This window comes from Neoarthrinium moseri, assembly GCF_022829205.1.
Source record: "Neoarthrinium moseri strain CBS 164.80 chromosome Unknown scaffold26_Wmoseri_CBS_16480, whole genome shotgun sequence".
NCBI lineage: Eukaryota > Fungi > Ascomycota > Sordariomycetes > Amphisphaeriales > Apiosporaceae > Neoarthrinium > Neoarthrinium moseri.
In genome coordinates, this window is record NW_026055140.1 from 191,124 (window position 1) to 218,666 (window position 27,543).

Genomic DNA, 27,543 nt, shown 5'->3' on the forward strand with positions numbered 1-27,543 from the left:
AAGGATTGCAGGGTGATTGCCTAGCTTGCTGGCTGTGCCTTAACCCATGTGGGGACGCAGCCTTCGATCAGGACTGATGCCTCAATTGTCCTAGACCCCCCCCTTCCCCATTGCCTTTAAGACAGTCAGAACTCGTTCATACTCAAGAATCAACTCCCGGGTTGGTATTTCCGTTGCCAAACGCCCCGCACATTTTTGTCCTGAACGATTTACTGTTGTACCCGTGCTGTCATTGCGCAATGCCTTCTCTCTCCGACACATCTAGCGAGACGGACGTGGTTGTAATTGAGACGACAGACGTGAGCAACTACAACCCTGAACAGGTCTTACCGGAGCCAGACGAGACTATCGAAAAGATACGTGCATGGCTGCAGCCAACCGCGTATGACTTGGGAAGTGGCGAGTATCTCAAGCATCTCGGCACCCATGCCCCGGGAACCAGCTCTTGGGTGACCGGCACTGGATCCTACCAGCAATGGCTCAGCAGTGAGAGGGATGGCCTTCTATGGTGTGAAGGCATCCCAGGATCTGGGAAGTCTGTACTCGTATCAAAGCTGATACATGACCTCGCTCAATCTCACCCTGGGGTGCCAGTTCTATACTTCTTCTTTCGCCAGATCATCGATGCAAACCACCAACCCGCTTCGCTATTGAGAGATTGGCTGGACCAAATCTTGAAATACAGCCCTCCCCTTCAGAAGCAACTCAAGGGGTATGTCGAGTCTAGACGCGAGCTCGGTAGTATCGCCATGGAGGACCTCTGGAGAGACCTTCGTATGGCCATAGCGAACCTTCCGGGCAAAGTGTTCTGCATGGCTGATGCCCTCGACGAGATGGACCAGGGAAATGAAGTGTTCCTCAAGTCCCTTGGGATATTCGGAAATTGGAGACCGGATAAGGTCAAAGTGCTGATTTCAAGCCGCCCCATCCCGAATGTTGAGGTTGCCCTCCAGCACACAGCTCACCTGCATATACGGCTTGAAGAAGCTCAAGTTGATGCTGATATCGCCACCTATGTGGAGCAGAACTTGGGTAGATCGTCTATCAGCGCACAATCTCAGGAGTCAATCAGACATGCGATCCCTGGCCGGGCTAAAGGCATCTTCCTTTACGCCAAACTAGCAATGGATGCCTTCCTGGCGCCTAATGCTGATGTAGAGAGCGTTTTGTCGCGACTTCCTGCAGATCTCAATGATTTGTACACCAGACTTTTGCAGGAACATTCTACAAGATCAGGGGTGCCTGACGATATACAGAGGCTCATCCTCCAGTGCGTCACACATGCTGTACGGCCCCTTCGACTCATTGAGATTGCTGAGATGCTACGTGTCACATATCCTTCGGGGAATATCCGCGACCGCAAGTCCGCTAAGGACTTGGTAAGGGCCGCGTGTGGACCTTTATTGGAGATACTTCCCGATGAGACGGTCTGTGTTATTCATCATTCATTCACGGAGTATCTTAAGGGTATGACGAGAGTGGGGGTGGATTCTGGGTACCCCATCTTACTGCATGGCCCTTCAAACGATGGGCTTGCTCTCGCCTGCCTAACCTATCTATCTTCCGGTGCTCTAGACGATATCGCACTGTCGCTAGCAAACCAAACCAAGACACCAAGCACGAATGTCTTTGTAGGGTTCGATGAGCCAGAATTTATTGAGCATATACAGATGAGCGACAAGGAAAGGTTCATTGTCAAATTGAAGCACCCTTTTCTGGAATATGCCTCTGAGAATTGGCACATCCACGTTGCGAGATCAGATACTACTGGCTGTGAGCAATCCAGAATTTACGCAGTTCTGGATGGGATAATTTCCAATCACAACCTTTGGGAGCCTTTGCTGGTACTAACTGGGGAGACGCATTTGAAGGACTTGACGGCATTGCATGTGATCGCCAAAAAAGGCCTGAGCTCCGCTTGTCAAAGGCTCATCGACGTCAAAGGTGCTGACGTGAATGCTGTAGATGCCAAAGGAGCGACTCCTCTTTGGCTGGCTGCCAGCGTCGGTCACGCCGAAGTCGTGAAAATCCTAATAGAAGCTGGCGCGAATCCTGATCATGACCATGGGTACAACGGCCTCAAGCCACTGCACTTGGCGGCCAAAGGGAATAACTTTCATTGCGCGAGTGAACTGCTCAAGGCTGGCGTCGACCCTTTAACCAAGAAAACAAAGGAGGATCCTGGGAACTGGTGCGGGAACGCACCAAGGACTTTTGGCCATACGCCACTTATGGTAAGCCCGCGACCATCCTCATGGTAGGCGCATGTTGATTTACTAATGCCGGAGTGTAGTACGCATGTCATTCTGGGCATCTTGAAACGGTAGATGTCTTCCTGCAACATATCAAAGATGTTGATATCGCGCACCAAGCTCTTGCATGGGCGACAGAAAACGGTCGCTCCAAGGTGATCAAAAGAATTCTGCAGTATCCGGGGATTGATGTCAATGCAAAGGTACGCGGAGATACACCTCTTCTGCTTGCCTGTGCTACACAGAATGCTGAAGTGGTGGTGATGCTCGTGAAAGCTGGAGCAAATCCAAACATCTTGTGCCGGGGGAGCGGCGACGAATTTGGCGGCATCGGCACCTACGACTATGCATTTTACCTCGACAATGACCCATCACTTGGCCTGTCTCCGCTACATAGACTGTGTGCTGTCTCTAGCGAACATCAGTATTCCGGAGGAGCGTCTGGTCAAGACCTCACGCTGATGTTGAACACTCTTCTGGAAGCAGGTGCCGATATCCACCAAAGATGCCCGCACGGAAAGACACCGTTGCATTTCGCCGCGGGGGACTCGGAGCCTGGATTAAATGGTTTGCTAATAAGTCGTCTTCTGCTTGAACGAGGAGCTGATGCAAATGTCGTCTGCAAAAGGGGTCTGACACCACTCCATTACGCCCAATCATGGACTATAATGAAGCTCCTCGTTGAGGAGAGTCACGCTGATATAAACAAACAGGATAGCGAGGGCCGGTCTCCACTATACAGTATGCTTGACTCCTATGGCATCTCCCGTCCCTCATCACGGTCTATAACAAGGTTTATGGATCTGAATCCAGATGTGACTCTTCTCGACAAAGGTGGCAACAGCATTCTTCATATGATTCTAGCCAAGAGCCCCCCAAACTTAGCCATATTATCCAGGCTTCTCGATATGGGTGCGAACCCAAATCAAAAGAACCGCAGAGGCGAGGCCCCGCTGCAAATGACAAGAGGACCGGATAAGGATTTCTACAAGATCTTAGATATAATGATCGCGGCTGGAGCTGATATCGATGTTAAGGACAAGAATGGCGCTACATTCCTGTTTCGTACCGTGGCACAGGGAGGAAGAAAAAAGGAGGTGACAAGCTTAATACAGCAGCTACTTGACCGGGGCGCCTCGAAAGACCAGCGGGATTTCAGAGGCCGAACCATGCTGCATGAGGCGATCAAGTATGACCAAGGCCGCTCTACCTACCATTCAACGTATGATGAACCAGATGGCGCCCGTCTGGACTTTCTGCTCGGTCTCGGAATCGATATCGGGGTGACTGACCATGACGGGAACAATCTTCTCCACGAGCTTGCTGAGCGCGACGCCATTAGCGACTGCGATTTCACCTTGGTCTGGAAGAAGCTCCTTTCGCACGGCCTTGACCCCGACTCCAGGAACAACTTTGGTCACACTCCGCTGCATACATTCTGTAGCTACATGCAGTCGAATGGGGGCAAGGCGTTAGGATTCAAACTCCTACTTTCAAAGATGCGGAATGTGGATGTGACGGACCAAGATGGCCTAACTCCTTTGCATTTTGCTGCCACACTATCCGAGTGTAGTGTCAAAATGCTGCTTGCGGCTGGGGCCAATCCAGCTGCTGAATCTTCAGAGGGTTTGACGCCTCTGCACCTTGCTGCTAGGTCGAGGCAGAGCAACATCGTCGGACTGCTGCTGGATGCTCTTCACAAAGATTCCGATGTCCACATGACGGATGATGGCGCGCCCAGCTTACAATCCTGGGAGCCTGCGGGCCGATGGCAAGGCAAGCATAATGCTGCAGTAGATATAGGAGTCGGAGGTTCGACACCGCTGTCATATGCTTGTGCATCAGGTAGGCCGGAGACAGTCTCTCTGTTGCTTGCAGCGGGCGCAGAAGTCCACGGCAGGAACCTCTTCACCGCTTGCGCGCAATTTGAAGCCGAGTCCAGACTTTGGGACGCTATGATACCCCAGAACAATCGAGAGAGAAATGGCAAGGCGGGCGGACTCAGGCTTGGAGATACGTCGCGCCCAGACTTGGGTGATAGTGACAAGCGTCCTGTATCCTACCAATTCGAAGGTTTGGCGCCAAACCGGGACACAGCCAGACTTGAGGAGATTATAGACATGTTGCTACCCCGCTACGCCGATATTCCTTGTCCCTCCCGTAGGGAAAAGTCTATTCCTGGGGGTTTTGTACCTGGGCCTTTCGAAAACTCTATCAAAGCAGATATGACTTATACTATTCAAAACTTGGCGAGAGCACGGGATGCATGGGCGGAAGACAAACCTAAGCCGGCTGATTTATTCCAAAAAAGGAAACCATTCGTCGAGCACAGCATTAGCTATCGCCAGATGGCTTTAGCGACAGCCTTACGTGAGTTCCCGCATCTCGAACAAGGGAAACAAAACTACGACCTGTTCCGGGAAAGGCTCGAGTTGAGACAGTACAACCTTGTGGAGAAGATGTTCGAAGCTGGGGTCGATTTTCTGTCTGCAAACCAGAAAGGAAGCAATATGTCTATTCTGGTACGATACGGTTTCTACGCCCTGCTGAAGAGAATCGGCGTACGCGTAGCTGAGTTGGAGTTTGCTGGAGGAATGTGGCATACCTTTGGCGACAAGACGAAGCCAGGCCTTTACCGCGAAAGGGGCGCTTGGAATGACCAGGAATCCTACCAACCATTCACCCTCCAGGCTGTCTCCCGTGAATTGCCAAACATGGAGGTACTTGGCGTGCTGGTTGAGGACCTTGGGGTAGATGTGGATGAGTTCCAGTACAAAAAGGAATGGATCGGTAAAGAGTACGTCATGGCCCCTGTTGAAAATGCTCTTCACCATGTGGCGAAAGGGAAATTTTGGTGGCAGATGGCTTTGGCCCTTCCATATCTCCTCGAACGGGGAGCGGACATCGAGAAACGCGATTTCCGGGGTCGGACTCCGTTGCATACGGCTCTTCATGGCAGCGGCGGATACGGCAAGGATCTCTACCAGCAAGAGATTGTCGCCACTCTGATTGGAGCCGGGGCAAATGTCAATGCTGTAGATGAGAATGGCATCAGTTGCCTGGCGCTCGCAGGAAAGAATATCGACTTGGTCAAGATGCTCATTAGGCATGGCGCGACTTTCGAAGCTGATGTACTCTTCAGTGCTATCGAAACCCATCAGCCAGAGATCCTGGAATGCCTTCTGTCAGCTGGGGCTGATCCAAACACGTACCGGGAAAAGCCCCCAGAGGATAACTTTTGGGCACAAGTTCATGTTCGGTGGCCGCTGCACCACGCTGCCCGCCAGTACAGCGACCGGACACCGGGCTCAATTGAGTCTCGCAAGACCACGCGTAATTCTGTCATCAAACTAATGGAAATTCTCCTTTCATATGGTGCTGATCCATTCGCCAAGTATTCGAGAGACAAACTAGAGGAATCTCACGAAGACGATGAGCCTGGCTCAACGCAGAGCGAAGAAGCCTTGGTACTCCATGACCTCCTCATGCTGGGAGATCTCGTGCACCCTATACTTCTCAACCCCAAATTGGAACTCGAGCGTACAGATCCTTACGGACGCACACTGTTTCTCGCGGCATGCTATGGATCGAGCGGACCCGATGTGCAGGTCGACAAACTACGTGGCGAAGACTGGCTCGAGTCCACTCAGCCGACACTACTTGAACATTTCTTGTCGCGCGGCGCAAACCCACTTGCCCGTGATAGCCGAGGTCGAAACGCGTTGCACCAAATGCTGTATGGCCAAGGCTCTACGAAACATTTCATCTCCTCTCTTAACTATATGGCAAGCAACTATCCCGAGCTCGTGGATCAGGCCGACTCTTTGGGGAATTCGCCTTTGCTAATTGCATTGCATGCTGCCGAGAGCAATGTAACAGCCGCCGAAGCCCTCATCAACGCTGGGGCGGACGTTCTCGCCGTCGATAATGATGGGAATACTGCGCTGCATATCTTGTGCCGAAAGTGCCCCCGTGATATGCGCCGCGATCTTCTGCAAACGCTCCTTGCACGAGGGCTCGACGTGAACACACGGAACAAGAAGGGCCAGACGCCGCTGTTTGAATTCTACGGATCGCCAGTCGGAGACCCGGATCATTTGATGCAATACTACGGGATTGATTGTATCAAGGCCGAAAAGGAGGTCTTGGAGATCTTCGATACTGCTGGCGCTGACTTCGCAATGGTGGATGAAGAGGGGCGTGGGCTGTTGCATGTAGCCGCGAAGGCCGACGCATGGCGCTTCAAAATTCTCTTGGATAGGGGCTTGGACGTCAAGGTCGAGGATGCTCAGAGGCAGACGGCACTCGACATTGCGGCAGCATCTGGCAATCGCAATGTGTTGAAGCTGTTTGAGCGGAAGAAATGAATTTACAAGAGCAATAGTGGCTAGGCCGACGGAGTCACTCTTTTAGCACAATTGAGTTCTAGTATATCAAAGTAGTCAGTCTGTCGTGTCGCTCATAGCTGCTGACTTTCTGAACATTTCGTGTGCAGCAATATTGAACCAGCAACAGCGAACAACTTCAAATCATGATATAATACAATGTCAGGGCAAGGAACAGAAATACAAGATTGAAATTGCAATACTTTAGAAAGGTAAATTACTAGAGACGGTCTCTGACACCATGAACAGCTTACCTGCCTTCGAAGTTTTCATTACGCCTAGTATTTCCAATACTCCAAGTTTCACCAACTCATTTGATGTCGCTTTACGTAAATGATCTTCATACTCTCTTGGCCTGCTGAGTGTGTGAAGTCTCTTCTAACTGCTGCCTTGAATTTTCCCTCGGAAACCATCAATGATCGACCCGGTGGCAACGATTACACCGACTGCATGACTATTTAGTCAACTTACTGGCGCTGCAGATCTTTGCGCAGATTCAACCAGTCCTCCATAAAGCTTGAGCCTGGCATACTGGGCTAAAAGCTCCAGGCATAACTTCCTGTATCGGGAGCTGTACCCCGATGGCCAATGATGTGTTGTGCCAAGATGCACAACTTAGCAAGGCTAGGATTAGGGTTGGTGAGTAGTAGCTCAGCTGCCTTCAGCCGCACTCGACTAAAGCGCAACAAGATCCTTAATATCCTGCCTAGCCTACTTTTTCCAAGCCTAATTTGATGACCGACGCTCCCAACGTGTTCATCGTGAGGGGTTCCTCATTGGCCCTTGGACCAGTCCATCGCTAGTTAGGCATATCCGAAGGTGCCAAGAATGGGATTCGCTACACCATCCGAGGAGTGAAGGATTTTGTGTCTAATTACCACAATTCTGAAAATTAGCCAGTCATTCTGCTGAAGAGGAGAATAACAAAACACGCCCCAGGTGCGGCATCGAATTCTCCCGACCAAAAATAAGCAAGTTGAGCCTCAAGTATGCGACAGCGGTGGTTCACTACCAAAAGACTCAACTAACCATGCAGACGTACAAGAAAACCGGACACGGGAAATCAGCCATACGCCACACCACAATGTGTCCTGCGAGTAACATGAATACGACCCCGGTAGTCCTCCCCAGCGTGCCCAGTCGTCAAAGCCGAACTACTGCAAGCCACCGTGTGCTCTGCCTTGCCGGGCGGTCTTGGCCCCAACAACGCTCTCCCGTAGCTCGAGATTAGTATTCTCCAAATAAAGACCAAAGGCTGATCATCAACACAGCCCCATCAAACTGGACGAAGACAAGCACAATGTTGTCTGTATATAAAGAAGCACACGGCCGGGGAAGCAGGGGCTGTAGCAGTCAAGTGGTGAGCTCAACCTTGTGATAACCAATTTGAAGACAGACCTCCCTTTTCGGTTGTCCCTCTTCTCGGTATAGGTGGAAATCGAATCAGTCATAATGCACGCCTCATTCCAACTCTTGAGCCTCCTCCTGGCTGTGGCGCCTACCGCGCTTGCAGAGACAGACACCGGCCAGCGTCTTGGGTACGTCGATTTGCCGGACGTCAGCATGTCGGGCGTTGTCCTTGCCGCAAGCTCCTGTGGTACTGGCAGGACGGCCTGTGGCTCTGGTTGTATGCCTCTTAGCGGTGTGGTATGTTTGGCACTCCTTCGTCCTTCAACTTCGTCCCCGTGGTATTACTTGTATCTTTGAAGATATCATGAAACTAATTTCGGGTCTCATAGTGCTGCAATGACGGTTCCAATACCTATTGCCCTATAGGCGATCGCTGCGTGACCAACGGCTGCTGCCCAATCGGCAAGACATGTAGCGGCAACGGTGGCACGACGTGCGGGGCCGGCAGGAAGCGCTGCGGAACGGGCTGCATCCCGCTGACGGGCAACTGCTGCGGCGACGGTTCGTACTGCGAGTCCGGCAACCTTTGCACCAGCGACGGCTACTGCTGCCCGATCGGCAAGACCTGCTCCGGCAGCGGAGGTGGCGGTGACGATACGACGACGACGCGCACGCGGACGCGGACGTCCACGACGGAAGAGCCCCTGACGACTACGACTCCTACCTCAACCAGGACCAGGACGACCAGGACGACGACGGATGACGATGACACGACTATTCTGCCCACTGACACCTTCACCTTCAACCCCCTGACCAGTGACACTTCAACGACCTCGAGCTCGCGGCGAACCACAACGACTCCTAGTGGCACGAGCATAGCATCGGGGACTACTACTGCGGCATTGGCTACGACTAGTGTCCTAAGTCAGGAGGGAGGTCGCTTCTCGCCAGAGGGCAAGCTGGCCGTTGCGGGTCTGGCTGTGGCTGCTGCCCTACTTGTCTAGATTGGCAAAACAGATCGTGGATTTAATGAGATGGTATTATTGTAATGAATCCGGCGGTTTGGCTTGGAGAAGCCTCTGGCTCTCGATATGGGGGTGGGGCGCGTGGTTGAGAGTATATAGTAACGTCACCTTATACCCAAGAATAATGGAAATCTTAGTATCATTACCCAATTCTGAGTCGGTATCACGGATGTATCCCCGGTAATAACTAGTCCATTCAACCTATCCGTCTTGTTTGGCGCAAGTGAAGTAATTGTGATGGTACTATTTGAAGCAATGTGAAATGCTGGCAAGTTTCGGTTGGCGGAGACTGCATCACGGCTGCGGCGATGGTGAGCTTTGTAGCTAGCCACATCGATAGTGCAGTTGAACCTTTTGTGTGCAGATCTTCAGATGATAGCCCAATTTGGTCCCTCATACTCTAAGAGGGCGGCAACCAGAATTCGGCATGGCTGAGGCATCAAAGATGGAACACTTATTCGCTCAAAGCTGCCGATTTTGCAGCCAATTACATATCCTGGAACGCCATTAACGCGCTCATGCATTGACTTCGGTGGTACAACACAGAGCAGAAGAAATGGTTGGGTTTGGCCTCACAGCTCGCAGGGCACCAAAGTCTCTTCAACTGCCTTTGTTTTTCAAGTGCTCAACCCCGGCGGTCTCGTACGCATGAACAGGTTCGGTGGCCTGGTACGTTCCTTGAACTCCTCATCAACCCCGTACTCGACATCCTCGACGTCCTTGAACCCTAACTTCCTGTACACATGGCGGCCCATAGCCGAGGCCTCGGTGGTCGCCTCCAGGTCGCCGCGTGCCCGCGCCTCGTCCAGACCCCACTGGACGAGCTTCTTCGCGATGCCCCTGCCCTGGAACGCCGGGTCGACGACACAGAGATCCAGGACCATCATGGACTTCTGGGGCGACTGCGGATGCGCCTTCTCGGCCAGCGTCTCGTGGCGCAGCTTGTGCAGCGAGGCGAGGCACTGCTTCAGGTACCGCTGCTCCTTCTCGTTGCCCGGGTACAGGCCGGTGAGGTCGACCTTGGACGGGACCTCGCCGTGGGCGGGGTCCAGCGAGGCATTTAGCCAGATGGCCAGGCCCACGATGCGCCGGGTGCCTTGGGCCTCGGGATCCGGCAGGGAGGCCTTGACGAAGAGGGTGTTGCGGCCGGCCTTGGTGGACTCCCAGCGCTTGGCCAGCTCCAGCGCGTGCCTGGCCTTGCCTTCGGGTGTCTCCCAGCCCGGGTTCATGAGGACCCAGATGCCATCGGCGATCTGGTGGCCAAAGGCATTGCGCACGCAGTCGTAGGCTTGGTCAAAGTCGTCGGCGTCTGTGACGAGCTCGACGCGCAGGTCGTCGGATGGGGGATTCTGACTGGCCATGGCTTCTCTCTGAGCGAACGCGGAACCGCTCGAGGACAAGATTATGGAGAAGGAAGAAAGGGAAGGGAATGGCAGTTCAAATTCGGTCTACACTTGACTGACTCTCTGTGGGGTACGGGGTAATAAAATAGCTAATGGGATGGATACCGACCGGGAGCTTGGCATCATATCATCAGTATAGGCAATCCGAGCCGCTGCCTGACATGGCAGGGTATTGGCCATGCCAATCGGAACGTGCTGGAGAGCTTTTTTGAAGAGTGCATCCGAGGACGTGTTCCGGGAATGAAAGGTTGGCGGATATATCATTGCAGAAGTAGAGTCTTCAACATGGACGAGGCTCTGAATGACTCTCATGGCGCTTGATCTTTTTATGCAGACCCCACCGCTCCAATTTGCATCTGCATAACTCCGACGCGGGGCGGAAGTGCGTCAGCCCCGCGAATGCCTATCCGTTCCGCTCGAGCCATGACAGCCAGATATATTGTCGTGTCGTCAAACGGGCCATTGGTCTTGATCCTCACATTTCGATATTGAACTGCCCTGCCTTTCCCTTCCGCCATCGCACCATACAAAGTCAGGGCAGCTCCTGTTACACCAAGACCAGCACCCGAGTCAACAGTTGGAAGTTAGACTCACTCCCAACAACGCCCATCATGGCGTCAAACCCGTACGAGGGTATGTGGCTACCACTCCCCAACCCACCACCGTGATGCGCCGCGCAACCTGGCCGCTGCTCCCCTGTTCTTCTCCGATGCTGACATCTATCGTATAGTTGAGCACAACATCAAGGCCTCGGCCTCCAAGCCGCACAGCCGCCGCCCCGACATGTCCTCCTTCACCTCCCACCTGCACACCATCTCGCCCGAGGCGGCGTCCAACTCGGCGTCGACACACCACGCCGGGCCCACGCCCGTCGACGCAGCGGCCCTGTTCCGCCTGCTGCAGGACCAGATGGCCACGCTGGCGACGTCGGCGCCCTCGGAGGAGAACCGCGACTTCCTGTCGGGCCTGATCGAGATGCTCAACAGCGACGTCGACAACCCGCCCGAGCGCATCAAGGGCGTCACCCAGGACTACCTCGACTCGCTCGACCGCGTGCCCAAGAAGAAGATCAAGAAGGACGACAGCTGCCCCATCTGCGCCGAGCCCTACCTGGACGACCAGTACCCCCTGATCGTCGAGCTGCCGTGCCATGGCGCGCACCGCTTCGACCTCGAGTGCGTGGGGCCGTGGCTGCTGAGCAAGGGAACGTGCCCGCTGTGCCGGAAGGACCTCACGGAGAAGAAGAAGGTCGAGATACCGGTAGACGACGAAGAAGAGGACGACATGGACGGATTGTACGGCTAAGGGGGGTGAGTTGATCAAGCGAGCGCATTGCGAGGGGTTTGGAGTTGGGGGCGGACCATGGGCTGGTGACTAGCGATACCCAAAATGCCGAGAAAGGACACACATTGTTCATGATATAAACAGAATTCTGGCTCTGGTGGTATTGTGCCACTATGGGCTCAACATATTGCAAAGCATATGCATTGATCATCCATTCCCTACCAAACTCCTAAACATGCAATGCGTCCGACAAAGGCGTTACATGTAGCCGCTTGCCCCCGCCAGCCTGGAGGTCGCTTCGGTGCGCCTTGGATCCTTGAGCACCCTTTCACGGGACTAGGTACAACAACAGCACAACCCCCTTCGACTACTGTGTCGGCTTGTTCTTGGCTGGGCTGCCGCCGCCACTGCGCTTCCCGGCGCCCGCCTTGGTCTTGTCCTCCTCCTTGCCTCTCCCCGACTCCGCCACGTCCTTGTTGGCAGGGCTGTTCTCCAACGGGTTGGTGTCGTTGCCGTGGCCTGCCGCCTCCTTGGCTGCCCCGGGGCTGGTCTTGTTGGGGTTGAAGGCGGCGTCCGGGTTGGCAGCCATGTCGTCGTCCTCGCCCGACCCCGTGTACTCGTGGGCCTTGGGCTTGAGCGACTCGCGGTCCTGGTCGTCCTTGTAGGGCCTGTGAGACACTGCCGATGAGTGAAAAGGACGGGCGGCGAGCGGGGCCGCCATGCAACTAGTTACTGGGCCGCGCAGAGCTGCGCGGAAATGCGTCAGGGTAGGCATTTTGAGGTGGTTTACTCTGCGGTCGAGGGTGCGGGAAAGTGGTGAACGAGATTGATATAGGTTGTCTCAATCGCCAATGCTTAGGTATAGGTCAGGCAGAGGACTGGGATTGGTTTTAGACTGGAGTTCAATTGTAGTAGACTATTGGTACATGTTAAATGGAAGTGGTTGCAACGCTTTCTGAACTACCTATGGCGTCGTAGGTACGGTCTTCTGGTAACAGAGACGTTGTAGTGACGTCAAGACAGGGATAGAGCTCTCCAGCGTCTGTGGGGTGGAAGCTGTCAACTGGGGAGCCGTTTCTGGCGGACATTTAGCTCCCTAAGCTCCTGCTCTAAGCTCCCTGATAGGCCACCAAGCCGAGGTACCGACCTGGGCTGCAGGCGTATACATTACATTTCTTAGAGTGCGCAGAGAGCCTGAATACACAGCAAGTTCTAGCCATTCTACCCACAACACTAACCCGAGTTGCGGCTGATTTCGTTGAGTGTCTTCGATTGCTTCAACTCGTTGCCAAGATACTTCTCATCTGAACTATTTTGCTGGCAGGGAAAGAAATGGTTAGAAAGGGCTTAGGCATCCTGTCGCGAACAATTGCTCCCCATTGACAGGGATCAGTAAACCTTGCAGCTGTATTGGACCCCATCATCAACCTTTTTTTTTACCTTGCTCCACAGGGACACAGAGAGCGTTGCAGGGGTCACGGGGTTATACACGGGGGACCTCGTATGTGTATATGAAGCTGGACCCCATAGACCCGCAACGGAAACCCCAGCTCACGACGTTGCATGACTGATTACAACAGACCGCTAGAATTAGTCTCGAATAATATTTTGAACAGTCGAGCGCCGCAGCGCAGTAGGACCCTACTAAGTTGGCTGGGGAACTACCTTAATTAGCACGACAAGGGGACCAACTGCACTTGTCCGCCCTACTTGCAAGCGAAGCCGTCCTAATGTGCTAAAACACCGTCCGTGTGCCATCGCAAGCGCGAGGCAGGCAAACAATAAGCTTCACTAAGGGCAAGCGAAGCCCTGCCTTTTAGGCCATGCAACTAGAGCAACGAAGAGCCGCCTAGAGGCCCAAGTCGCCTCGCCGTCTCCGGCTGGGCGAGCAAGCACCAACTTCTCTTTCTCGCACCCTCAATGCAAATCGTCTACAAACCTCTCAATAAATCCTCACTCCAGGCAGCTCAAAAGAACCCGGCTTCGACGACAACCTCAACTCGCTGCTGTCCGCTGCTGCTCTGTGACGCTCGTCCAACATGGAGGAACCCAAGAATTTCTGGCAGTTTTCGATACTGCCAAAGGAGCTCCGGACCATGATCTGGCGATTCGCCATCTTCAACGAAGCGGAAACTCCAGGCGTCCAGTTCTTTACCCTATATCCCAGAGACGGTTACCTGTGTGATTGCATGCAATGTGTGGACGCTGACCTGCTTCACCGCTGCGCCTACATCCGAAGTTACGACAACTCAAAACGCATCCCGCAAATCCCAGGTGTGCAGCCGCCGCCGCCCAGGGAGTCTTTCCTCCGCAAAGCACGCTATGGCAGATCACACGACCTCGCGCAGAGATATCTGAACGGGGTCGCTGCTCGTCCGGGCAACTCCAATCCTGCACTCGCCATCCATGAGTCTTCCGCCGAGCACCAGGCGCGGGTGTACTCCCAGTCCTTCAGTGCGGCGTTCGAGGAGGGCCTGGCCAAGACGGTACCAGACTTCGAGCACCGGCGGGACAGCATCCTGCGAATGGCATCGGAGGACCCGTCGCAATTCCCAGAGGCATGCGAGCACGCCTATGCATTTGCTGGCGAGAGCCTCAAGGCGCACGCTTCCTCCCACCATGCCGTGGGGTCCCAGGCTCTGGGCGTCCGTTCCATCGTCGACACCGACAACGCCTGGTTCATGAACCATGACTTGTACCGCATGGGACGCTCCGCCTACGAGATCAACGACGCGTTGTACCACGCCTGCTCCGAGTCGAAGCAGGTCGTCAGCCGCTGGAGGGCCAAGCGACGTGCCGCCACGATGGACGACGTCGACGAGTTCGCGTTCCAGGCCACCGCCAATGGGCCGGGCCGGGACCTGACGGAGCTGTTCTGGAACCCGGCCAAGGACCTCATCTGCCTGCGGCCGACGCGGAACCGCTCGGGCGGCCTCGCCGTCGCCCTGGGCGACCTGTGCCACATCCCGCACGTCGACCTGCAGCGGCGGCGGTCGCCCGACGTCGCCTTTGCCGTCGAGTTCGACCCCTGGTGGCGCAACACGGGGCCCGCGCTGCCCTCGATCAAGGCCGGCCTGCGCGACCTGGCCGGCTTCATCTCCAAGTACGGCGCCGGCCGCCAGCAGCGCGCCATGTACTTCATCGACTGGCGCGTCCGGCTGCGGCCCGGCGTCCACCCGGCCCAGCTGCCCCCGCCCCTGTACGAGGGCGCCGGCTCCAGGTTCTACAGGGCCGACGTCGGGCCGGGATATTTTGAGACCCCGCCGGCGGACATCTGCGACTTGATCTGCGAGCTGACGGCTTCGGGCCCGGTATCGCGAAGGGTTGACGTCTATATTCTGGCGGCCGTCAATATCAACTGAGAGCGGTGGGGATGTGGTCAGGCTGAAGTCGTTGAGAAATAACCCTAGCGGAAGGTTCACGGACGGTCGGTCGTTCATGGATGGGTTTTGCTCGGGCTTGACGTCTTGTTGTGTGGTGTGCTGCAGTCACTAGACTGGCTGCGTACGGACGTATTGTGTCCCGGCAACATATGGCAAAGGAAAAGGGAAATGGAATTTGTGTTTCTAGAGCGTTTAATGCTCGGAGTTGGGGGAAGGCATCTCATCAAGGCCATCGTGAAGTCGCCAGGGTTTCCACGGATGGGAGGCGACGTAAGAGGTACTGGCAGACTTGTTGGCACTGGCGTTTGTTATTCTAGACATTCTCGCTTTACGCAGCGGCTGCGTGTCAAGGTAGCTGATGACGCTGGTCAGCGGCAGTCATCATCCTGAATCTAATCAATAATTCGTACCATTCCGTTGGCTTGTATACGCATGGCAAACACTGGGTAGTCAAGAATGTGCCTCCCGGAGGTTGTAGTCACGTGCGTCAAATGTTGTTCCGGTTTGGAATCTCTTGGGAGATGATCCAATGAATTCCAAGTTGAATTTGTGCAATTATCAACCTGGCTTTCTTACAATACTACGGCATGTGTCTCTTGTCCAACATGCCTTCCATGGCACTCTACGCATGTGACATCCGCACACGCGTCTACAAGATATATTCTACGCTCCAGCCTAGCTTTAGAGGGCAGAGATGAGCTGGAGCTACATAAAGCTCTTGGATGTATATGCCGATCATGAGAGCCAACAAGAAACATTCAACCCTTCCAGCCATCGTCTTCTTCCTGCCAGAAGTAGTTGCTTTCCGCATCGTATGAGCCGGCCTCTGTGTAGAACTTTCCGCCCGCAACTTCGCCTTCCTCTTCGTCGCTTTCGTTGTTGTACCAGTTGTAGACTTGGGCATCCAGCCCCTGTAGACGCTGCTTGTTGAGTACATCCTGGCGGTCAGATGCATCGGGGCTCTTGGGACCATCGACCTGGCCGACGGCGGTGGTAGAAGTACTTTGTTCGCCCGCGGCTCCTAACTTGATGGCGGTGCTGGCGGGCTGTCCATCGGTGCTCTGTGGTTCGCCGTTGATCCAGGTTTTGCGGATGGCCACGGCGCCGTCGAAAGCGAGTCCTGCCTGTTTCTGCTCAGGAACATGCAAGTCTTGAGGGGGAAGTCCGGGATCACGAGTGCGCGTATTGCCACGATCTAGCGCGTCACTCTGAGTCGCAATCAGGGCATCCTTCATGGCCTTCTGCAGAGCCCGGCGCTGGGCTTCGGTGTCGGGCGCACGAAGGATGCGGAAGATGAGGTGGCTCTCAGAGCGCTCCTGCTCCGTGCCCATCTTCAGCCCGAAGAAGTGCAGAAAGTCGCCGATGCTCTTGAAGCCGAGGTCGCTAATGACTTGAGCTTCGCTGGGAGGTTCGGCTTCTTGTGTTCTTGCAATTGCCCGCAGATGGGGCGGCAGCTCGTCCGCAGACATGGGGGATAGCTGGCCGTGGGTGTGGGAAGAGACGATAGGGCTGATCAGGAGGACTGCTTGATCATCATGCTAGAGTTCTCAAGCTTTTGCGGATGTCAGCAAGGTTCCAAAATGTAAGGCCACCATCCTGTCGTGTCCGTTTGTCTCGAAAGGTAGGGGGCAACGAGGGAAAGAAACGAACCGTGATATCAACAGGCACCATCACGCGGCCAGATTGCTCTCAATAAAAGGCCACCGGTCGTCCAGTGGCGCTCAGGTGATTGGTCTCGATTCTCAGCGGTTAGTAACCCCAGTGAACGGAAGCTGGGTCTGTCCGTGATGGCTCAGAAGGAAAGCGCGTCTCGCATGTTTCAAACTCGAGCGACGAAGTGAGGCGGCTTTCTTGCACCCCGGGAGATATCAAAAATACGATATTCAGTTGCAAAAGGTCGGCCACCGCTCAACATACCTTAGTTGAAGAGCTACAAAAACATCGCAGCTTAGCGTACGGGAGTCTCATTAAGACTGGTCTAGGTGGCCTTCCCTGTGGTTTTCCACTTTGAAAGATAGACAACAGTGCAGGACCTGGGATCTGGCATCTTCAATGCTGAGTCTCAGAATCAGTGGTTTTGCGTGAAGGTGGCTTATATATCTTTGAAAACTCCCTAGTACAGCTCAAATATCTTGCCTTGAGTAAAGGTGGGTGTTATCCCCTTGGCGCCCTCGTTAAGTGGAATGCACGTATGACAGACAGTCTTGTCACGGGACAGACATTCCTGCCATCTTGTATATGGGCAAATCTAGATGACTTCTCAAGAGCCTGGCCTCTTGAGAGCTGCCTTGTGACCGCACGTGTGCATTCTGCCATCCCACCAAACCGAGTAAGTAGTCTGCCTCCCTTATAGATCGAGTAACAGAGAGCACACGACCAGCGTTAAAATCCGTGACTGTCTTGCCCTTACCTGTCTCGGCCCACCTCGCCCTGCCTTGCCTCGCGCTTGCTTCGACTCTGGCTACTCACTATGTCCTTTCAATACCCAAATGATTTTGCGCCTTGCTGCCCAGGGCTCGGAATATTCACCCACAGCACAGGCGCCCAGCGCGGTCTTACTCGACAATGTCAGTGACAACAATCGACCGCGTTCACATCAAATCCTCAGCACCGGGTATTGAAGAAGCAGGATTTCACGGTCCCTATCGTCGTAAAGAGCCATCTACCGTTATCACAAGCGTTTTCGTCTTTCATCGAGTCGTTACGACCTCTACTAGGCGAGATGGGGCATGAGTTCCACGACCATCGTCATCACGGCCACGAGAGCACGACCGCAGCTAGCCGCACGGCACCGCGCCGACTCACCTACGGTTGCCAGCAGTTCTCAACGCGTGAGCCTATCTTCTCAGGGGCGACGGCCGCCAAGGGACATACTTAACACCAGTGGCCCAGCCTGCGCATTGATCCCCAGCACCCCAGCAGGTAGCGGTACCGGTTTTCGACTTCGCATCGACTCATATATCGTTATCACGAGCGAGTTCGTCTTTTTGCGACCCAATACGTGCCTTGCTGGCGGAGATACAAGTCTATGGCGTGAGCTTTGTAAATACTCTACCTCCCGCAAGCCTCAAGAGGTGCAGCGCCGGGATTTCGGTTCATCGAATCATCTGCCTCTATCACGAGCAAAAGTATCTCATTGCGGCTCAAGAACTCAACAGATACGCAGATAGCTGATAGCTAATAGCAGGGTATACTACGGTTTCGGCTCCGAGGATCTTGCAGCTGGGGTCGGTCTATCTCAGTGTTCCGGTGGAAGCCGGTTCGCACATGCATTCGATGCCCTTTGCCGATCTGAGGTTGCTGGTCCTGCCTGTCGTCAATGCATTCACTCGTCCTCAATTTGGAACGCCAGACACCTAGCTTGCGGCACATTTCTTTCATGGCTTGATGTTTTACATCACTGCAATGGCCTTGATGTCGCAAGGCTGTGTTGTTACAGGGTCTTACGGATTGTCATGGCTCAAAAAATTGGCTGAGCTCAAGTGAATCACGGTCAACATCATACAATCACACAGAACATGGTATTAGGAACAGACCAAATATTTTTGGTCTTTCTCGATTGGGTATCACCAAATGCAGAAACTACCGGGGATTCTCAGAACAGTGCATGTTCCACCGAAGAGAACTCCACCGGTCAAAGGGGGTATGGGGTATCCATGCAGGAAACAAAGGTGTAGACGCCACGCCGCAAACCAGGATCCATCGCACTTTGCCGAACTTTCACCACAGCGCAAGAAAGGCAGAGTCCGCAGACCAGAATCCAGCTTAGGCAGTGGCAGCGGGCTTCTCCTCAGCCTTGGGGGCCTCAGCAGGGGTAGCGGCAGCCGGGGCAGCCGGGGCGGCGGCGGCCTCCGGAGCGGCGGGGGTCTCGGTGGGAGCAGCAGCAGCTGTGAAGGATTAGCCATAATTCACAATTTTCAACAATGGAAACCTCTTACCCTCAGCAGGAGCGGGCACCGGAGCCGTGACCGGAGCGGCAGCGGCAGCGGGAACAGGCGCAGCAACCGGGGCAGCTAAATCTCACGTTAGTATCTGGCGTCCTCAGATTCGAATCATGTTAAATCTTACCAGCAGCCTCTGTCTTCGGCGCCTCAGCAGCAGCCTCGGCCTTGGGAGCCTCAGTAGTGGCGGCAGCGGTCTCGGCCTTCGGAGCCTCAGCTACGGCAGCAGCGGCGGGAGCCGCAGCAGGGGCAGTGGCAGGGGCAGCATCGGCAGGTTTGGTCTCGGTGGGCTTGGTCTCCGCGGGTTTGGTCTCGGTAGGCTTGGCCTCGGCGGGTTTGTCGGTGGTCGCAGCCTTCTTGTCCTTGTTCTTCTTGGCAAAGATTGCCTTGAACTTGCCCTTGATGTTGTCGAGGGCGTTGGGGGCTACGAGAACGACTCTGTCAGCGTCTGAAGTGGGGCAAGCAAGCAAGTGATGTGGATGGAAGATGGATGGACCGCGGTGTAGGATCGAGGGTCACGTCGCATCACTTGAGCATGTCCTCAGTGACTCTGTACCAAGGACGCTCATAGCCGGCTAATACTAGCCCTGCTACGCCAGTCCACCACGAGCTCCTGCGTAACGGGCAGCCTGCGAAGCCATGCAGGAGCAAGTCCTGTAAGCTAGTCTGCCACAAATTGTGATAGTGGCCAAAATCCCCAGGCCGGGGTGGAAACTCCGCAACTATACAACGGCAGGCCATTCGTGGCGCAAGGTGGCCTTTCAGAGCAGGGAGCAAGAGGGTAGAGCAGAGATCACAGGGGAGGGTAATGGAGCTGAAGCTGGGGGGAAACTTACGAATGCCGGGCATCTTGACGGTATTACGGTTGGACGGTTTGAGACGAGGTTCTGACGACGGCCGAGAGTCCAAGTTGACGGAGGTTGAGGGTAAAGGTTGGGTGAAGGTGACGAAGATCTCGAGAGGTGGTGGACAAAGGAAATAAATGTCGAGCTCCGAAGTATGGGGTTGATATGTTGGAAATTGGATGCAGCGATAGCGAGCAAGACGGCGCTAACAACCGCTGGGCACGGACCAGGAGGACCCGAAAACCCCTGCTAGACCCTGCTAACTTGCATTTAGTGACAATGCTCCTCCTGCAGCTGCTGCACAGACGGGGGAGCCTACTGTACGAGCTGCTCCAAGACTCGAGAGACTCGAGACAACGAGGCGCCAGGAACCCTGATTCGAAACCACGCCCACATGCCTGTTGACCGGAGGCCACCTCCCCTCCTTCTGGGCTCAGTTCCCACGTATGGGACCACACAGAATTGCATCCGAGAAAGGGGTTCTTTGCTCAGAGCCGACGACGATCAGACTCACGACCAACTGCATCGTAGGCAAGATGTTCGCGTTGCGTTGCAACCTGTCCACGGCAGGGGCTCCCAGGCAAGGGCTTGCGTTATCGAGATGACGGCATTCCTGTTAGCGCCGATCCAAGATATAGCTAGCGAGACGAACCCCGGTTTCTTGGGATTCTTTGACGCTTGACCCGCGCTGGACCCAGTGCTGGACCGCCTGGAGATGTCTCTTGGGTCGGTTTTGGGTTGATGGCTGCTCACTTATTTTAGATTCATATCGAGAAATAGCCACTACAGTCTAACCCGGCGACAGCCCCTTTCGTGATTTCCCAGACCACGGGTGTATCGACTTTGTGCGCAACTATCTCGAGTGTTCGATACGGAAACCTGCGCTGCGGGTCACAAAACTTGGAAGAGACGACATGCAGTAACTTCGACTATTTACCAAGGAAGAGACAGCAACCAGTAAATCCACACGGGCTGCAACCGCCCGGGGCCTCACACTTTGCGGCTGATTCTGTCGAGCTGAAGTGGACGCAATTGCAAGCCATCCAATCCGCCAGTGTTGTTTTCGCGTTGCGCTTAAAGAACGGGGGCTTGCGCATTAGTTTGTCAGCTGACAGACACTGACCCCTATTCGGCGCACATCAGTCCGACGGCACGGCCACCAGGCCATGCGACAAAGTGGACAGAACGAAGCATGGTTTTGACATGACTTCGGAGAGTTGGCGCGAGTCGCGCTCCGAATGCCGGTCCAGAATGAGTCAAATCGCCCAAGAACTTCCAGGCCCGGTGATAGTCAAATTCAACGTTGGTAGTCCACTTTGCCACCCAATCGGCGTCCGGCTGCTGTGCGCGTGCGGCCTCCAGCACTGCTAACAAGACGGGGGTTGCTATGGGTTCGTATCATCCCAATGACCAACCACCGTTCCTCCAGTTATCACCGATCATGTACATATTGAATTGTGTCGGCAGCCCAGCAAGGACATGCTGCATCGGCAGGTCGGAGAGTTCCTACGTCACGTAGTATCGATATATTACTCAATAGCTAAGAAGGAAACCATCGTGAATCGCCGCCTTGTGGATCCAGTTCAACCCGCCTCCCCCGAGGGCGGGTTCAAAATTTCGCGGGCGACCCGTGGTCCACTCCAGGCACTAATGACCTAAACAGCCAGTTGCTTCGGAGGTGATCAATCCGGACTTGTTCGTGGGTTCAAACATCATTTCAAATTCGAATTGCACAATTTGCGATTCAACCTTCATTTTGACAATCTCCCATTATCTATCTCCTCCACATCGATCAAATGGCTCCCACTATTCATTTGGTCCGCCATGCTCAAGGTTTTCATAACCTGTCCCACGAGAATGAGCAGCTTCCAGACCCTGATTTGACACCGTTGGGAGAGGAGCAATGCAAGAAACTGCAGCAGCACTTTTCGGAACATGAGAAGATCACGCACCTGGTTGCGTCCCCCATGCGCAGAACGCTATACACCTGTCTACTCTCATTCGAGCCTGCGGCAAAGAGTGGCAAGAAGGTCATCGCCCTCCCGGATGCTCAGGAGGTTTCCAGGCAGCCTTGTGACATTGGCTCAGAGCCCGCCAAGATAAAGGCCGAATTCGGGGACAAGGTGGATTTCTCCCTGGTTGCGGATGGCTGGAACGACAAGTCACCCGAGAGCAAGTATGCGCCGGATGCTGAGAAACTAGACCAGCGGGCGCGGGATGTCCGTCTCTGGCTTCAGGATCTGGCCAAGAAGGCTGGCGACGACGCTCACATCGTCTTGGTCACCCACGGTGGTATTCTGCACTTCATCACGCAAGAATGGGATGATATCATGCCTGGACGAGGTGAGTCTTTTTCCCAGGGCCGCGCAGCCCATCATCTGACGTCATTATCCGGGTGGATTTGCAATCACGAGAAAATCGAACAGAAGCTGACGTAGCCTCCAGGTACGGGCTGGGAAAATACCCAGTGTCGCTCATACGAGTTCAGAGACGCGACATTGAAGGACCCAGATGCCGCGCTGCGGGAACTCCAGTCCAGCTGGCGGCAACGTCGTGGCGATGCCATCCCCTTGACAGATACGGAGCAGAGACAAGCGCGTGCTGCCTTTTCCCACAATATCGAAGCGGGCTTGCAAAATGCAAAGAACTAATCGATCGTCTTTTCGGTACTTGGCGTAACGTTGCTGTCTTTGGAAATAGAATAAGAGTTAGAGTATAACTCAGAACTAGATCTAGAATAATTGGGTGGGCTTATTAGAGCATTACACGTCGTCTCCAATGAAGGGATTCTTGTAGCTCCATGGATTTCACCACTTTATCAAATGGAGCTGAACTTTGAGATGAATGAGCACATCTATATATAGTTTCTGAGCAAGTCAACAGCCACGGGCGGCCTGGGAGCGGGGTCCCGCAAGTTATATGCCTTGCGGATTCCTTCAACGAGTCTACATTCTCCACGCACTGACTATCTTGTGCTGGATTGTTCCCAGGAACTGTGATTGAAATGCTACGTGAGTTTCATTCGCGAATGTGCAGTCATCTACGAATAAGTTGCTAGCAACAATGGGAGATCCCAGTATCATGTGCTTTCAAGGAAGCATTGTCCATCCCACTCCCACTGACCTCATGAGAGCATGTTTTCCCTCCCCCCCTCCGAATTAGTGGCATTTTAAGACTACTGTCATCTTGCGCCTACTGAGATATGCTCCTGCTCTGTTATGAAACATAAGTGAGAAGATATGGCTGCCACCAGTTCTGCATGCGGGTGGCAGGTTGCAGCACTGCCTTCAATTACACGGAATAAAAAACAGTTTCGTATCTTTTTTTTGTCTTCTTTCAAATCCACGTTCGACAGTCCTCAATTGAGGGGAATAAATCCTCTCTCAGCACGAGCTAAGTGTATATATGTCGCTATAGACCATGATGGATCAGAGTCGCTGAAGGACCCCACATTCGCAGCGACTTTAGGGGTTGCAGGGGGACCCCCTTTTCACCCAGGGTTAGCGTCAACCGCCAGCGAGTCCCCGCCGGGACCGCAACGTCGTCGGAGCTTATCCCGACTTCGCTCGCAGAACCCGGCGTTTCGGTGAGACAAACCCGTCTGGATGGTAAACGGTCTCCCGCTCCCGCGTGCATAACCTTATTCGGCGTCATTCTACCAGAGATTCAACCGTATACGAGTGCCCCATCAACTTATTTTCCTGGACTCGAGGAGTACTTGCGCGGGGCTTTCTTTGTCTTTCACAGGTACGGGCGGATCACCGCCCCAGGGGCCAGAGCAAAGATGTCGGTTCAATTTCATGAGCAGTTCATCCGCTTCACCACCGATTCAGGTATGAGTTGCTGTCCCTTACGAGAAATCTACTGGGTGTTGCGTCCGCATACGATTGCTGGAGCTCCCAATTCCCCTTCACACTCCTCGCCAAGACGTGTGGTACCTCATTTGCTTTTTAGTCTTCTCAAATCCACCCAGGTATCTTCGTCCTTGGAATGCTGCCTCCATGTGATTGCATATAGTGACTATCCTTTTGCAACATCCAAAGTTCAGGCTCAGTGCAGAGGACTCGTCCAAATGAGAAACCATTACCATCAGCATGTAGCAGTGCGTAGCTGCACCTGCCCTTCTTCTGTTTCCGCTTCCTTGTTCACTTCTTCATGCCCACAGCTAGAGAGCCTCTATATCAAGTTTCGCAGTCACTAACACTCACCTTCAGTCGGACTCGAGCGGACTTTCAGACTGCTGCAGGCCACCGTACAGATTATAGCCTCATACCCGGCCGTCCTAGGTCTTCTGCTCTCCCTGCTGGGCTTTATCACCGGATCCTCATCAGCCGCCGTCTCGCACGCGCAGACAAACGTGATTCTGCTCGCCCTGCGCCAGCGGCTAGGCCTGGCACGGCGCTTCTTCCGGCTGTTCCGCTTCCTGGACGCCTTCCACGCGGCGCACAAGCTGTACGCGGGCCTGTCGGCGACGGGCGCGGCCCCGGCCCCGGCCGAGGCGTGGCTCGACGTGCTGGGCCGCACCTTCAACGGCATGTACCTGCTGCTGGAGGCGTCGACCATCGTGGACGCGCTGCAGATCGAGGGCCTGCGGGTCTGGGCGCCCGACTGGGAGCGCGCCATCACCGTCGAGGCCCAGCGCTTCTGGCTGCTCGCCCTCGTCTGCGGCGTCCTGGCCGGCCTGCTGCGCATGGTCAAGGTCCTGGCCTACACGCCGGTGCCGGCGACGGGCGACGGGTTTGCGCACGGGGCCAAGGAGGGCAAGGACGATGCCGGGGAGAAGGACAAGGTGGGGCCAGGCGACGGCGACGAGGGCGAGTTTGACATGCAGAAGGAGCAGCAGAGGCTGCGCGCCATCGTCAAGGAGAGGCGCAAGGGGCGTGTGCTCTGGAGACGGGAGGTCCGGGCTAAGCTCCGCGGTCTGGGCCGTGCCGTCACGGCCAACGCACTGGACATTGTTCTCCCTGGCTCCGTGGTCGGTTGGGTTCAGGCGGATCCGGGTACAGTGGGACTGGCCATGTTCGTCACTAGCATTCTGACCGGCATGGATGCCTGGGAGCGGTGTGGGAGAGAAGTTGCTGCGAGCAAGTAGACTGGCGGTTCCAGGTTGGGTTCCCGAGGCAGTATCTGCAATCGGCTGTTCATAGACTATAGAATTTGTACGGTTGAATGATGATAGAGGATACGGCATGACTGGTAATGTTATCATGTTAAACACATTTTACGATATACGAGTTGCACACATCCTCTACATGCGCTTGAGCACAGCCGGTGGTGCCAATAAACCACCAAGGCTGCAGCTTAGCGGTTAAAGCATTATTCCACTCTCTTCTCCTGTTAATCAGCTAAATGCCCAAAGTCCAAGCGCCCCAACGGAGTATATAGATTTGATATTTTCCCAACCAGATAGATGGAATGCAGATGAGCCTTGAATGCAAGAAACAGCCCAGAAAAACAAAATCGGCAAATGGGTATATATACAAAAGCAACTCAAGCATGAGCGTGTCATGAATCGTCAAAGGCAGAGCTGATGGGTCAATCTCCCACTTACTGCCCAGTAAATGCAACGGGTATTCTGCGCTATCCAAAACCAAGTTCGTCATCCTGGAAGGAAGAGGGCCGCTATCAGAGTACGTTCGGGAGAACTGCGCGCTGTCCAGCTCAGAGTGTGCCATCAGCCCGTTTCTGATCCCTGGGTTGCACTTCAACGGCAGGGGCGGCCTGCTCGGCCGGGTCTGGGACGACGTTCTCTTTGGTCACAGGGCTCATCCTCATCTTCTGCATGCGGATCTCGTCTTCAGTCAGTTTCATGAGCTCATCCTTCCGTGCGATGGAGGGCCACTTCCGGTTCCCGTCCTCCGCAGCTTGTTCGGCTTCGGCGAGCCACGCCTTCCACTGGGGGGTGCCAGGGGCGGCACCGCTCCGCTCTACCCAGGCAGTGCGCTTTGTCTCGCGAATGGCGAACCAGAGCGTGCGAGTAAAGCTCTTTACGCCCTCACGGGGGTCAGTATCGTCCGTGGTTGTATGTGCGTTTTTGGCGTCCTCTGGGGTGATATCCTCGACGTTGTACCGACTAAGGTCCCAGAAGTAGCGCTTCGGGAGCAGGCCCATGGCCCAATACATGCCATTGAGGAGGATATATGATGCAGCGATGAAGGTCTGGCTGTGCCATTTGCAGTTTCCCAGCAGAACAACGCTGAACATCAGCAACATGGTGCCAATACCCATCAGAATTCTATAAGTCTGACCACCGACTCGGTATTCACATTCCTCAGTGCCGGCATAAAGCTCGCGGGCCACGTTCTCCGTGCATTTTATCAGGAGAAAGGCACCCTCACGCGTGCGGATGACAACATCGCCGTCTGGGACCTTGTTCGTGTGACTTCTCCTCATGAGGAGAGGCTTCCACCACGAAGCCGCACCTACGATGGAACTGGCTAGGGAAATGAGACACAAGGCCAAGATGGCCGTGCCGTCGTTGAAGAACACAGCCGCGATGATCATGGCGATGGTGAGCAACATGGAGAACACGGACAGCAGATGAACCGGCGACCACAGCGCGGCGGGGATCGCTGGCCGCTTGGCGTTGGTAGCCAGCGTGGGATTAGCTATAAGGTCCGTCATACGGTCCTTCACGGTCTGCCGTCTCGTGATGCCTGGCTGAGGTACCTGGGCTTGTGCCTCAACGTCACGGTGGAAAGTGACACCTGTAGCCCGAGCAACGTCGCTATGACTGTTGCCATTGGCGTTGCCATTGCCCTCGGTGTTACTACTCGGAGGGCCAGGTATCCTGTTGGAGCGTGGCTCGGAAATATCTGTGTCTGCTCTCCCTCCCCTCCCTAGGAACTTGCCCAGCTTGCCGGGCCCAGTTGGCGATTTTGGTACCTCGAAATCGCCGGCTTCATTCTGATCCTTGTGAGATATGCGTAGCGCCTTGAACGCAAAGGGGGCAAACTCGTCGAGGGGGTGGAGGATGCTAGCAAAGAAGCCAACGGAGTCGAGAGTCACGCCGCTGTAGACACCGGTGATCTTGGCCGTGGTCTCGGGCATACGCAGGGGACGGGACCCCTTCAACAAGGCCTGGGGCGCCGGGATGATCCGGGGCAGCATGCAGAGCACGCTGGCCGTGATGGCCTGCGAGTGGTCGGCAATGGAGGACTCGCCGATGACGGCGAGCAGCGTCACGACATCGAGGCGCCAGCCGCTCGGCCCCTCGCCGTCCGCCGTGTTGGACGCGAACCAGCGCAGAGGGCCGGTGGGCTCGTCGTCGGCCATTGAAGGGGGCTTTCGGCCTCGCGAGGCCCGGAGAGTCGGTAGGTTTGCGAAATACTGGGGAAACTTGCGGGTAGCTAAGTTAGGTTCGAAAGCTCTGGCCCTTTCGACTCGAGCCGGGCCCTTTCCCGTTCCCTTTTTGTCTCGCGGGCTCGGGTTTGGCTCCTGTTGGAACTTGGGAGTCCCCAGTGACGGAGGAGCTAGGAACAAGGGTCTTCCTTTCGTAGCAAACAACAGCGCAAGCGTCCAACACCAGAAGTTAGGTGGAACAGAGGCAAACCAAAAATGCAGTGAAGCAGTCCCAGCCTTTTTGGAGTTTTGTCTTCTCAGGAGGATGAAGGGGCCATCTAGTTCCCTGCACGCCCGAAGCGAGGGCACGCTCCTCGCTGCAAAGCGCTCTCAG

At 54.8% G+C, this 27,543-nt stretch overlaps 11 protein-coding genes across 11 annotated transcripts; 6 read left to right on the forward strand and 5 right to left on the reverse strand.

The window, feature by feature from the left end:
* Positions 1 to 239: 239 nt before the first annotated feature.
* Positions 240 to 6,619, forward strand: JN550_007034 (uncharacterized protein; the record flags this gene model as incomplete). Its single annotated transcript, XM_049318840.1, has 3 exons — positions 240 to 2,234; positions 2,294 to 5,988; positions 6,043 to 6,619. The coding sequence occupies 3 exons, from the start codon at positions 240 to 242 to the stop codon at positions 6,617 to 6,619; spliced, it is 6,267 nt and encodes a 2,088-aa protein (XP_049170929.1).
* A 1,470-nt stretch (positions 6,620 to 8,089) lies between these two features.
* JN550_007035 (uncharacterized protein) lies at positions 8,090 to 8,991 on the forward strand (the record flags this gene model as incomplete). Its single annotated transcript, XM_049318841.1, has 2 exons — positions 8,090 to 8,284; positions 8,377 to 8,991. 2 exons carry the CDS (start codon positions 8,090 to 8,092, stop codon positions 8,989 to 8,991), a joined length of 810 nt encoding a protein of 269 aa, XP_049170930.1.
* A 638-nt stretch (positions 8,992 to 9,629) lies between these two features.
* Positions 9,630 to 10,373, reverse strand: JN550_007036 (uncharacterized protein; the record flags this gene model as incomplete). The annotated part of the gene is made up of 1 exon (XM_049318842.1): positions 9,630 to 10,373. One exon carries the CDS (start codon positions 10,371 to 10,373, stop codon positions 9,630 to 9,632), a length of 744 nt encoding a protein of 247 aa, XP_049170931.1.
* Positions 10,374 to 11,026: 653 nt separating this feature from the next.
* On the forward strand, positions 11,027 to 11,720 carry JN550_007037 (uncharacterized protein; the record flags this gene model as incomplete). The annotated part of the gene is made up of 2 exons (XM_049318843.1): positions 11,027 to 11,048; positions 11,146 to 11,720. 2 exons carry the CDS (start codon positions 11,027 to 11,029, stop codon positions 11,718 to 11,720), a joined length of 597 nt encoding a protein of 198 aa, XP_049170932.1.
* A 346-nt stretch (positions 11,721 to 12,066) lies between these two features.
* JN550_007038 (uncharacterized protein) lies at positions 12,067 to 12,474 on the reverse strand (the record flags this gene model as incomplete). Its single annotated transcript, XM_049318844.1, has 1 exon — positions 12,067 to 12,474. The coding sequence occupies one exon, from the start codon at positions 12,472 to 12,474 to the stop codon at positions 12,067 to 12,069; it is 408 nt and encodes a 135-aa protein (XP_049170933.1).
* Positions 12,475 to 13,738: 1,264 nt separating this feature from the next.
* Positions 13,739 to 15,061, forward strand: JN550_007039 (uncharacterized protein; the record flags this gene model as incomplete). The annotated part of the gene is made up of 1 exon (XM_049318845.1): positions 13,739 to 15,061. The coding sequence occupies one exon, from the start codon at positions 13,739 to 13,741 to the stop codon at positions 15,059 to 15,061; it is 1,323 nt and encodes a 440-aa protein (XP_049170934.1).
* A 779-nt stretch (positions 15,062 to 15,840) lies between these two features.
* On the reverse strand, positions 15,841 to 16,551 carry JN550_007040 (uncharacterized protein; the record flags this gene model as incomplete). The annotated part of the gene is made up of 1 exon (XM_049318846.1): positions 15,841 to 16,551. The coding sequence occupies one exon, from the start codon at positions 16,549 to 16,551 to the stop codon at positions 15,841 to 15,843; it is 711 nt and encodes a 236-aa protein (XP_049170935.1).
* Positions 16,552 to 18,847: 2,296 nt separating this feature from the next.
* On the reverse strand, positions 18,848 to 19,872 carry JN550_007041 (uncharacterized protein; the record flags this gene model as incomplete). The annotated part of the gene is made up of 4 exons (XM_049318847.1): positions 18,848 to 18,969; positions 19,021 to 19,095; positions 19,151 to 19,447; positions 19,860 to 19,872. The coding sequence occupies 4 exons, from the start codon at positions 19,870 to 19,872 to the stop codon at positions 18,848 to 18,850; spliced, it is 507 nt and encodes a 168-aa protein (XP_049170936.1).
* Positions 19,873 to 21,664: 1,792 nt separating this feature from the next.
* On the forward strand, positions 21,665 to 22,519 carry JN550_007042 (uncharacterized protein; the record flags this gene model as incomplete). The annotated part of the gene is made up of 2 exons (XM_049318848.1): positions 21,665 to 22,211; positions 22,314 to 22,519. 2 exons carry the CDS (start codon positions 21,665 to 21,667, stop codon positions 22,517 to 22,519), a joined length of 753 nt encoding a protein of 250 aa, XP_049170937.1.
* Positions 22,520 to 23,652: 1,133 nt separating this feature from the next.
* Positions 23,653 to 24,960, forward strand: JN550_007043 (uncharacterized protein; the record flags this gene model as incomplete). Its single annotated transcript, XM_049318850.1, has 2 exons — positions 23,653 to 23,701; positions 24,083 to 24,960. 2 exons carry the CDS (start codon positions 23,653 to 23,655, stop codon positions 24,958 to 24,960), a joined length of 927 nt encoding a protein of 308 aa, XP_049170938.1.
* A 569-nt stretch (positions 24,961 to 25,529) lies between these two features.
* Positions 25,530 to 27,143, reverse strand: JN550_007044 (uncharacterized protein; the record flags this gene model as incomplete). Its single annotated transcript, XM_049318851.1, has 1 exon — positions 25,530 to 27,143. The coding sequence occupies one exon, from the start codon at positions 27,141 to 27,143 to the stop codon at positions 25,530 to 25,532; it is 1,614 nt and encodes a 537-aa protein (XP_049170939.1).
* Positions 27,144 to 27,543: the final 400 nt, after the last annotated feature.